We start from the raw sequence: 11,939 nt of genomic DNA on the forward strand, positions 1-11,939 counted from the left end.
TTAATTCTCTGTACAGTTGTATTAATCTGCTTTTAAGAACTCTGTTGAGTTCTTAATTTCATTTTCCAATCCTAGGTATTTCATTTATCCACTTTTCTATATTTTCTTATTCTCTGTTGAGATCCTGCACCTTGTCATTTAATTTTTTCCCAACTTGTTAATAACAGTTTTTTCAAGGTCCGTGGCTGTTAATCCCATAATCTGGACCTGCTGTGGGCAGTTTGCTATTGTCTTCTGGGGGGATTTTGGTTAATTCTTGGCCTTTTAAATGTTAGATTAGTTTTGATTAAATGCCAGACTTTATGTGTAAAAAAATAAGGGAATAATTTGAGGTTTTAGATGACGTTCTCTTCCTCTAGAAAAGATTTGATTTTTGTTTCTGGCAAGCAGTGAGGCTGTTTTATGTCCTGTTTACTTTTATTCCTAGTGTGTAGCCATTAAGGGATCTCAATAGAAAGTCTGGGATTTCTTCCTAGGTTCTCCTTTGTGATGGGACTAGACTCTAACTCTTAGTTCCCTAACCCTATAAGACTCTTAAAAACTCTATCCATTTTTCAGCCTCTGAGCAGCAGTTCCTCCTTAGTTTAGCAGACTTCAAACATTTTTTTTTCAAACCACAAATACATCAAGGAGAAAGGTATTACCAAACGTTGTAGATTTGTATCTTGTCACATCCCCAGCAGCACACAACATACTTGGCTAAATATAGACACTTAGTAGATGTTGTTTTTGAATTAATGAATGAATGGAGTTTCTGATGGAAATGGTACAGAAACAGAGCAATATTTTGTAGAATACTGTCCAAAGTCCATTAGAGAGGTTGCCAAGATTTTTTTTTTGAATCATAAATTCTGACTTGCTTCCCATAACTCTGCATGTTTCTCATTTTTCTCTTTGCTGTTTTCTCAAGTAGAAGATTTGAGATAATGAATGTAATCGAGTGAGAAAGAGTAGAGATGGAAAACCAAAGATATTTAATACTTGTACGGTTGCAAGATTAAAGGTGGTTCTTTAAGACTTTCAGATAGTAAAAATATCTAATTGGATGTATGCTTAATGATATGCAAATGAACAGAGTTCCTGGGAAAATTCTGGTGGGACTTCAAGACCAAAAAGATAAGTGGCAGCTGTGAAAAGTCTGGTTTTAACAGCAGCCTGGGCTTTGGGACTCTGTTTATAAAGATGATTCATTTTAAATTGTCACATAGCTTTGAGGGCCGGGATGGAGAATGGGGATTGTTTTGGTCTTTAGTCTTTCATTGGTCAATGACATGCCAGGCACTATGGGACATGTCTTTCAGGGCATTCTAGGAGTGAACTTACCTCTTCCTCTTTGTCTTCTAATATGAAAAAAAGCAGAGCATGTATATTAGCATTATTGGAAGCTATCATTTAAGAAAAGATGACTTAGGAAAGCAATGATCCTTGTATTCTGTTTTCTTTTATTTTTAGAAATTGCCTGTGTTCTACCTCCATTGAAGGATGGCATACAGAGTCATCCCCACAAACCTTTCTATGGAGTTGGTGAAAAGGTGACCATTTCCTGTTCAGGTGGCATGTCCTTAGAAGGTCCTTCAGCGTTTCTCTGTGGATCCAGCCTTAAGTGGAGTCCTGACATGAAGAACGTTCAGTGTGTGAAAAAAGGTGAATAGCTCATAGATCTGTCCAAGGACACCTGCACTCAGGTGAGTGAGGCTCCTTGTGGTGGTCTTTTATGGCCCTGGATGGACATACTGTGAATCATTCCTTCCCTCTTTGCCCTTCTACGGGAAGGTCAGTTCATAGACTGGGTAACAGTTTTTTTTTTTTCACATGACACAGATAGACTCATGGAATGCAAGGCAAGGCAAGAATTCTGGTGATTCTGAAACAAACTTAAATCCTTCTTATTGAAAATTAGCTTTGTATCTGTTTTGGTGCCAAGAATATAAAGGCTTTTTCAAAAATAATTTCTGTTTTTTTTCCTAAAAATTTTAAAGGTACTTTTATTAAATACAGAGTTGAGATGAAAATTTATAAAAAATTCTGTATGTTTCATTCCTGAGCTTTCAGAGAGTTTATTAGCATTATTGAAATAGAAAATTTAAAAGCATTTACATTTAACACTGCAAAGCCGAAGTTATTGAAAGCAAAGTGCTGGGGTTTGTGAAGTTGGTCTTAATAGTGGAAATCCAAAAATCCAGTATTTTTGAACACCAGGCAAATTAAAATGGTCTTTTAAGAAGCTACAATAAGAAGAGATTTAGAAAGCAAACTATTTCTTTTTAGGGGTATTTAAGGTAGGATGGGTTTGTTTTTAAAATAGCCTCCAGTTTCTTCTTTGTTTACATTTTAAACGTATTTAAAAAATAAATGGAAAATACATATTTGTGACAATTAAAAGACAGGAAGGAGGGAAAACTCACTTATATTCCATTATTCTTATTTTGGTATATGGTATTCTTATTTTCTGGTGTATGACTTTTAATTCAATGCTAAGATTTGCCTTTTTTAGTGAGGATGAAGTACTAGAATCTGTGAGTGATACTGTCAGATGAGTTAGATGGTTACAACTGAAGGGAGGGCAGGCTGCATAGAGGCCTCTGTGGCTGATGGTGGACATAGGCTGTTGGTGTTAAATATAGACCCTGATGACAGAAAGGGAGGGCGGCGTGGCCAGCAGAGTGCCCACCACATTGGTTCCATGTTCATTAGCTGTCAAAGGTCCACAGCAGAGACAAGTGCTTTGTTTTCTACTGCACTGAAGCATAAATATGAATTTATCAGGGATATTTGAAGTTATGGGCCTGTACCAGGAATTCTAAAATTAAAGAGAACAATGTACACTTGATGAGGTTGCTCTTTTATTCCAAATGAGATATTATATACTTGTCTTTCTAAAATGTCTGCTTCAGTCCTTTTGTAGCACAATTCAGTATGAATTTTCCCCTACTCAGTAGCAAATTCTATTAAAGTTTTAATTAAGGATATTTTTCAGGCCTGTGTGTTTTTTTGAAGACATGATGAATAATAATAGTAACTTCCCTTAAAATAAGCCTATTACAGGTGAAAAAAAAGAAACCCGGTTTGTCAGCCTCCAAAACTGATGTTTTAAAATACCTGCTGTATCAGGAGTCTTTTTATTTTTATTGTAGTAAAACAGACATTACATTTATCATTTTAGCCATTTTTAAATGTACAGTTCAGTGCATTAAGTACATTCCCATTATTGTGCAACGATCATCACCATCCATCTCTGGAACTTTCTCATCTTCCCAGTCTGAAACTCTCTACTCATTAAACACCAACTACTCATTTATCCCTTCCTCCATCAGAATGCAGTCTCATAAACATATATGAAGATAACGCAGCTATGTTTTTGTTTTGTTTTGTTTTAAGATTTTACTTATTCATTCATGAGAGAGAGAGAGAGAGAGAGGCAGAGACATAGGCAGAAGGAGAAGCAGGCTGCCTGCAAAAAGTCTGATGCAGGACTCAATCCCAGGACCCTGGGATCACGACCTGAGCCAAAGGCAGACGCTCAACCACTGAGCCACTCAGGTGCCCAACAAAGCTGTGTTCTTAAATACAAAGGTCTTTCATCTAGCTAATTCTACCAGTGATTTTTCATAAAGAAATTATAATAACTTCTAGAAAACATTTAAAATCTAAAATTTCATTCTTTTTTTTTTTTTAAGATTTTATTTATTTATTCATGATAGTCACACAGAGAGAGACAGAGAGGCAGAGACACAGGCAGAGGGAGAAGCAGGCTCCATGCACCGGGAGCCCAATGTGGGATTCGATCCCAGGTCTCCAGGATCGCGCCCTGGGCCAAAGGCAGGCGCCAAACCGCTGCGCCACCCAGGGATCCCTAAAATTTCATTCTTATGAATGGTTAGTAAATAAAGTTTTAAAAAATGTCTTTTGTAGTTTTATTGAGAAATCATTGATGTAGATCACTGTAGATGCTCAAGGTGTACATCATGATGGTTTGATTTACATCTATTGTGAAATGCTTACCACATCAGGTCCAGTTAACATCCATCATCTCACTAAAAATCAATTAAGAAAAAAAGAAAATTTCTCCCTGTGATGAGAAATCTCAGGATCCACTCTCCCAAAAATCTACCTATATATCATAGAGCGGTGTTAAGTATCGTCTTCGTGTTGCACATTACATCCTCAGTACCCATCTATCTTATAACTGGAATTTTGGATCCTTTGACCATCTTCTTTCCATATTCCCACCTTTGTCTTTGGCAAATAAACTTCTGCATAATGCAGAACTCATTTATATGACTTTATCATTGAACCTTGGTTTTGGTACATTTAGATTAGACTTTCTCAACCTTAACACTATTAGAATTTTGGACTGGTAATTCTTTGTTGTGGGAATCTGTCCTGTGCATTGTAAGATGTTTAGCAGCATCCCAGGTCTTTACTTACTAGATACCTGTAAGTGGATAACCAAAAATGTCTCTGGACATTGGTGAATTGCCCCTGGTTGAGAAGCACTGTTTTAAATAACACCATCTTTTTGTTGTTGTTATTGTTGTTGTTGCTGCTTTAGCAGAGGGGGTGCAGAGGGACAGGGAGAGGGAGAGGGAGAGAATCTGCTAAATAAGGCGGCCTGAGGCAGGGCTTGATCTCACGACCCTGAGATCATGAGGTGAAATCAAGAGTTGGATGCTTAACCGACTAAGTCACCCAGGTGCCCCCTAGATAACACCATCTTTAAAAACATCTTATTTCGGAATAATATTAGTTTTCAGAAAAGTTGCAAATATAGTTTCCATATACCCTTTACCATGTTCTTATAATATAAACATCTCATATACCTTGACATAATTTAGTGGGTTAACTAAGACGCTAATATTAGTGTAATACTATTGACTAAAGTCCAGATTTTCTTTATATATCACTGGTTTTTTTCACTATATCCAATTCAGGATCCAATTCAGAATACTACATTGCATTTAGGATAAACTTTGAAAGGGAAGTGTTTAAAGAATGAGTATTCATTACAGATGTTGCTGGACATGGAACGCTATGCTTCACATTGTGGCCATTTTTATGAGGCCATTTTATATGTGGCCATTTTATGTTGGGAAAATATATGTCCCTGAATTTCATTGTCATGAAGCTGGCAGGAGGTGGAAAAAACAGGATGTTTTAGGTCATTCACCTTGTAATCAGGGATGGCTGGGGGGATGGCAGTCAAATTAAGCTCTTGTAAGCTGGACCTAAGGTGTTTTCTTATAAAAATAGGAAGATGGTTGATTTTGAGCAGTTTGTAGAAAACACAAAGCAATGGAAAGGGTTTTATTAATGTAAATATCTCTAGATATTTACTCACCATTGAAGGGAGACCAGTTAGACTTTTTTTTTTTTATGATAGTCACACACACACAGAGAGAGAGGCAGAGACACAGGCAGAGGGAGAAGCAGGCTCCATGCACCGGGAGCCTGACGTGGGATTTGATCCTGGGTCTCCAGGATCGCGCCCTGGGCCAAAGGCAGGCGCCAAACCGCTGCGCCACCCAGGGATCCCCAGTTAGACATTTACATGTGAGAGATTATTATAGATCTTGGGGTACCAGGGAGTTCTCCATGTACAGGTCACATTGTGTTGCTTTCTGTTCCACTACAGAGTGGGCAAATGTGTTCCAAACAACAGTTTATAAATACCAACTTCTTGATGAAAGGGAGCCTGCTCCACTGGCCTTGAATTCAGACAAACATGGACTTAAATCCTGGCTTGGCCAATCTATTAAACGTATGAACTAGCACCAGTTTCTTAACTTTTCTGGCCCTTAGTTTCTTTAACCTGAAGTGGGCATTTATTAAGGAGGATTAAATATCACAATAGTAAATGCTCACACAGTAGGAAGTGCTAACAATGACATTATTTGTAGGGTTCTCCTAGGAACACTCTGTCTTCCATAAAATGCTTTAAAAAGCTTTGTTTTTTGACTGTACAAATTTGTGGCAGTTGAAAATATTACAGAAACCCAGTTCAACAATTAAAATAACATTTTGTTTACGACAAAGAAGCTCTTCTAATGATTGTATCTCCCTCATCCTTTTCTTCCAGATGTTCCTTTGATACCAGCAGGGCCTAAATGTCAGCGCTGGGAGAAACTGCAGAATTCAAGATGTGTTTGTAAAATGCCCTATGAATGTGGGTAAGCTCTTCTTTGCTCGCCTCTCTCTGTTTTATTTTATTCAAGATTTTTAAAAAAATGTGTTGGTGGATGCTAGTCTCTGTTAGATGGAAGGTGTTGCTGACCAAGGGTTAAGGATAGTTGTTTGCGTTTTAACCTGGTCCATCTGCTGTCTGTTATTTGCCTGGGTCATGGGGGCTGACAACCAGCGGTGTTAAAGCTGTGTTCTATTCCGTCTAGAGAAAGGCTGAAGGACTCAGGCACTGCTTGTTTTATACACGAGATGGAGGAAAAGGAAAACACTGTCACTTGAGGATTTAGAGCTTGAGGAGATTAGGGTTGAAATTCCCTTGAAATATAAACTCTCAATGCAGTGTACCAACAGATACAAGTGCTGCTTTTCCCATTCTTGAAATGTCTGTGCCTCTAGATGTGCATTGTAAGAATGACACCCAACCTGAAATCACTCCGCTGTAGGTGGACTTCTGAAGTAGGTACTAGATGTCTGTGATCTGGTCCTAGGTGGATACAGATGGTATGATTGCAGTAGGACAAGAAGAGGTTTCCTAGTGGGACTGTTTACAGAAGTGTGGGCAGCGTGAAGGAAACTGATGCCACGAGGCAGTACTTCTGGACTGCTAACAGCCAGGCTACATATCTGCGCCCAGGCCTGGAGCGATGAGAGGGGCTCTTATGCAAAGCTGGAGACAGAGAAGACTCTGTGCAGGTGGGAGCTGAGGAAGAGCTTAGTCTCTCATTTTAGGGACCTCAGAGATACCCTCCTTGCAGTGAGCCAGGGCACTGAACATCCCTCCAATCTCCTGCCATTGATCAAACGCACCCAAAGCCAGAGGATAGGAAGTCCGTGGATGTGGCTCATAGTGTCAGCCTTCTTGGCAGCAGGGGGAGAGTGGAGAGTGAATCTGGAGAGGCAAATGGGAGATACTTGGGCCCCCAGATCTACTGGTCATCTTTAAGGTTAAGAATCAAAACACAAATGTACTGACTAATCATAGTTGACCTTTGAACAACCCAGAAGTTGGGGTGCTGAACCCCCTGCACAGTCAAAAGTCCACATATAACTTCTGACTCCTCCAAAATTTAACCACTATTGACCGGAAGCCTTACCAATAACATAAATATTTTCTATGTTATATGTGTCATATGCTGTATTCTTATAATAAAATAATCTAGAGAGAAGAAAATGCTATTAAGAAAATGATAAGGAAGAGAAAATACATTTATAGTACTGTCTATATCAAAACAAAGCCTGTAAAAGTGGACCTGTGGTGCAGTTCAAACCAGTGTTGCTGGAAGGTCAACTGTACTTGACTCATATCCAACTCCTTGAGCGCCAACAGTGGGCAATGGTGATTTTGGTGGTATCTTATAAGAAGTGACTTCTTGCGAGAAAAATACACCTGAATAGTGTAAATGGCAGTGGTTGTCCAACCAGAATGTTCTGACTGTGGCGTTAGTTCTTTATGGGGAATCATTGTTGACTTTGATTCACTTTTATCCTCTTTCTAACTTCTCTGATTCATTTAGTTTCTCTGCGGTCTACTGTCTATAGACACGAGTGAGCTTTCTATCAGATACTGATAACAAGGCGGCTTTGCAAGGTCTCTGCTCTTTAGGCTGTTCTGAGTAGTTTGATTTAAAGCTTAAATAAGCAGATAAAAGAAAGATATAAGGATTTGATGTAAATAACTCCAAGTAAATTTAGCTCTTGGTCATTGAAGAAAATATTAGAACTAAATATATATAAAAATAAATATAGGCTCCAACTACCATACAAAAACACTTTGTTGTTTAAGGGTTCACTATGGTAATGCCTTCCTTATCCATCAACATTCTGAAAGATGCTTGTTTTTATCAGTGACATTTCTAAAAAGCTGAATCTCACCATTTTAGCACCCATGCTTAAGAAAAAAAAAGTAATAAATTTTCATAGAAATATCCCTAAATGATTTTGTAAACACAGATACTTTAAAAAATCCCATTGACAAATATGATTTCATCTTCCCTTGAGGATTTGATCATCAGGTGTTGGACAATGCCGTATCATGGACATGAACTCTGAGGGCTGCTGGGCTGGGAGGACCTAATTTCTCCTGCAGTCAATGGTCCCACTGGACTAGTGTCTGAGTGTGTGATCTTTGCTGATTTTGTCTCCTTCCTGCTTGTCACCCCCCCGGCTTCCTGAGCAGACCTTGCCTTCTCTTCTAATTTGCTGTATCTGAGCTGCTCTAGATGAAACTAGATCAACACCAGGTATCTACGCGTGTAAAAATTGTGAGCCAATAAAGAGCAAAATATGTTCATTTCGAAGATCTGAGGAGGGTGAGCCCCAGTCATGAAGGAAATTTGAGGTTCTGCTTCATCTTTTTGCTGTGGCTGGTAACATCTGAGGCACGGAGCTCCGAGCCTCTCCTTTCACTTCTCATCTTCCACTTTTGAGAATGAACATCTTCTAAATAATGGAATTTAAAACATTTGTTTCAGGTCCTCCTTGGATGTATGTGCTCGAGATGAGAGAAGCAAAAGGATACTGCCTCTGACAGTGTGCAAGATGCATGTTCTCCACTGTCAGGGCCGAAATTACACCCTTGCTGGTAGCGACAGCTGTACTCTGCCGGCCGCCACCGAGAAAGCTTGCGGGGCCTGTCCACTCTGGGGAAAATGTGATGGTAAGGGGCATTTCGTAATTGTAACGGTGACAACGCTGAGGCAGTCGTACTGAGGTTTTAAAAACTGTAGTTTCTAGTTTAGCAGCAAGTCCAAGCAGATCCCTGAGGATGTGAAAGTCCCAGGCTGGTCTAAGGGTAACTGTCCTTGCCCACAGCCTTTCCTGGGGAGCTGGGGGGATCAAGTACCTAAGAGGACAAAAACCCACCATCGATGCTCTGAATGTCCTCCTCCCAAACACTGACGGTTCCCAGTCTCCCCTCATGATTTTTGCTCTGTCCTTGTCTTACCCGTTTTATGTACTCATTAAAAAAAATAGATTCACATAAAAATAACTATTTTTTAAGAAGAAAATTTCATTATCACTTTCTTAAAAGGAGATACCACTTGCCATAAATATTAGGCAACTACAAAAATGCATATAATGACACAAAGTAAGGTTGCAGATGCTAGCCAGATGCTGGTGGCAGCCTGAGGGATGCTGCTTCTTTGGGATGAAGGGAGTCTAGCAAGTGTTAAGGAGGTGGTAAAAGTGCCTAAAAGCGTATCAGCGCTAAGGTGACACTTTCTCCTAGAAGTAATCAGAAGAATTTGAAGGAGAGAAAAAGGAGTGATTTTTTTCAAGATTTGCCAGTGCTATGTCCGACCAGCACTTAGCATGACCTTGAACAGCAGCAGCACCCCTGGCACGGCCTACCTCCCACAGGTTTAGCTACTTTACCAAGGGGGAAAGCCTGGGCGGCTGGCGCCAAGTCATTGCTCTCAGTTTCCCCTTCTATAAATTTGGGAGCTGGACTGCGTGATCTGTGAGACCTCTGCAGCATCTCAGGCCCTCCCCCCCTCACTCCTGGACACTTTGCCACACAAGCCACGATGCACTGTTGAACTCTCCCCGCTGGGTCACGTTGGGAGTGGCAGTCACCCCTGGGCTGGCTGACCTGGTCACTCCGTTTGCAGACACCTGGCTGGTGTAACTCCAGCCTGGCACCTGCAGCGCACACGGTGGAATCGTCCCCAACTCATCTCTGGCTTGTTTTTACGGGACATGTGGCCCTTTGTGTCTTAGGCCCCATCTCTCAAAGCAGGTTGAATGCTTTCCTTTGCCTCTGAGCCCCGCAGCGACGCGGTCTCTTCTGAGGTCTCCAGCCCCCGGCCCGGGGCTGGAGGAGGGCTCCGCTTCTGGCTTCCCCAGACAGCGGCACAGGGGAGCGGGGCACTGGGGGCCCCCACTTGGAGAGAGCTTTCCCGGCGGCGGGAGCCCTAGAGATCTCCGGCAGCGCCCCGCGGGTGTGGGGGGGTGGGGCTCGGGCCTTGCGCGCCCCAGCGCCGCCGCGTGCCTCTAAGCCTCCGCCGTCTCCTTCCCAGCCGCGAGCGGCCGGTGCGTCTGCAGGGAAGCCTCCGAGTGCCAGGGCGAGGACGGCGGCTTCGCGGTGTGCGCGCAGGTGGACGGCGCCCTGCGGACCGTGAGCGAGTGCGCGGCGGGCGCGCTCCGGTGCCGCGGGCAGAGCGTCACGGTCACGGGCACGCGGCCCTGCGCGCCGCCGGGGGCCCCGCCGCCCGCGCTGCGCTGACCCGCGGGAGCCCCCCACGCCCCGGCCCCTGCGCTGCGCCGTCCCCGCTGCGCCCCGCCGGGCGCCCCAACCCCAGCGCGGCCCGTGGCTCCGCCCACCGCGAGCCGGATGCTCCGCAGGATCGAGTCCCGCGTCCGGCTCCCTGCGTGGAGCCTGCTTCTCCCTCTGCCTGTGACTCTGCCTCTCTGTCTCTCTCTCTCTCTCTGTGTGTCTCTCATGAATGAATAAATACAATCTTTAAAAAATATAAAATCTTAAAAAAAAAAAAAGAAAAAAGCCAGTCTGCACGAGCAGCCCACCTGACCCCTTGCACGAACCGTGTGCTCTTGGACAAACTGCTAATGTGTCTGAACCGTGACTTTTTTAAATCTGAAAATTAGGGGCTTAGCCCAGAGGAAGGCGACTACCCCCGCCCTTTGATTCCCTCGAGTATGATTGACCCGTGATCGGCCCCACCCACCGGGGGGCCAGAACACCCAGTCTGAACACGTGGATCAGGAAAACTGGAAGGTCAGAGAGGTCGGCTTGCTTCCCCCAGTGAAGCTGAATAAGGCAAAGGGCACCTTGAATGGAAGAAGGCCGATCCGGCTACCCACCCCAAGCGGCAACCTCAGCTGCCCGAGGACTCAAGCACCACATGCAGGGATCCCTAAATCTTGTCGGGAGATGCACCCCCTGAAAAGTCTGGACCACTGTGCTGTAGTCACTGGCGCCTTCTGCCTTCTTGTCTGACGACAAAGACAATCCCATCTTCTCTCTGGGGCTTTTCTTTAGTATGTGTCAAGCACAAGAAATGCAATTTGCGTGCTTTCTCCCCCTTTTCTTTTGTAGGAGGCATCAGTTCTGGCCTGAGCTATTGAGAGATTGTGTATCTGACAGAACAGTTTTCTTGCATATGAATACATGCTTGGATTTTTCAGGGGGCCATACAGGTACATCAATTGAAGACATTGGCCTTCTATTTATTCCTTTTTCAATGTTTCATCAAAACAAAAAAGCAGCTGTGGGAGATGAAATGAGTGGGCTTAAATGGAATTTAAAATATGCTTTTATATACACATAATATCTGTGTACTTTTCTGGTACTGATAAATACATTTCAACAAAACCTTAGTTAAAATGACAATGATTAAAATCTCATTAAAGATACTAGTCTCTGGAATTTTTTTCACCTGTATTTGTGAATCTTTCCATGAAGAATGGCTAATGTGTTCTTTTTAAATATATCTTTAGTTTTTAAACTACTTTATTGAGGTATGATTGGCGTGTAAAAAGCTATACATATTTATTGTATACAACTTGATGAGTTTGGGGATAAGTAGACACCAGTCAAGACCATAAACACATCCATCACCTCCGAAAGTTTTCCCCTACCTCTCTTATTATCATTGTTGTTGTCATTTACTTATTTATTTATTTATATGGTAAGAACACAGCATAAGATCTTTTTTCATAGAAAATTTCCTTGGAGATTTTATTTATTTATTTTACAAAGAGAGAGAGAGCACTCGAACAGTGGGAGGAACAGAGGGGAA

The 11,939-nt window shown here is 42.2% G+C and overlaps 1 protein-coding gene across 3 annotated transcripts in view; it reads left to right on the forward strand.

The window, feature by feature from the left end:
* The window catches only part of C7 (complement C7), a 53,056-nt gene extending 41,503 nt beyond the window's left edge, over positions 1–11,553 (forward strand). Inside the window, exons 15-18 of one of the 3 annotated variants that reach the window (XR_005986786.1) lie at positions 1,453–1,644; positions 6,077–6,167; positions 6,669–6,873; positions 8,652–8,786. Coding sequence is in view for 1 of the 3 variants with exons in the window: in XM_041748607.1 (XP_041604541.1) it covers positions 1,453–1,644; positions 6,077–6,167; positions 8,652–8,836; positions 10,200–10,405 (674 nt within the window). In the remaining 2 variants the exon portion in view is untranslated. Of the gene's footprint in view, positions 1–1,452; positions 1,645–6,074; positions 6,168–6,668; positions 6,874–8,651; positions 8,837–10,199 lie in introns of those variants that run through there. The other 2 variants (XM_041748607.1, XR_005986787.1) reach the window with 2 other exon arrangements.
* The last annotated feature ends 386 nt before the right edge of the window (positions 11,554–11,939 follow it).

This window comes from Vulpes lagopus, chromosome 3 (assembly GCF_018345385.1).
Source record: "Vulpes lagopus strain Blue_001 chromosome 3, ASM1834538v1, whole genome shotgun sequence".
Taxonomy (NCBI): Eukaryota; Metazoa; Chordata; class Mammalia; order Carnivora; family Canidae; genus Vulpes; species Vulpes lagopus.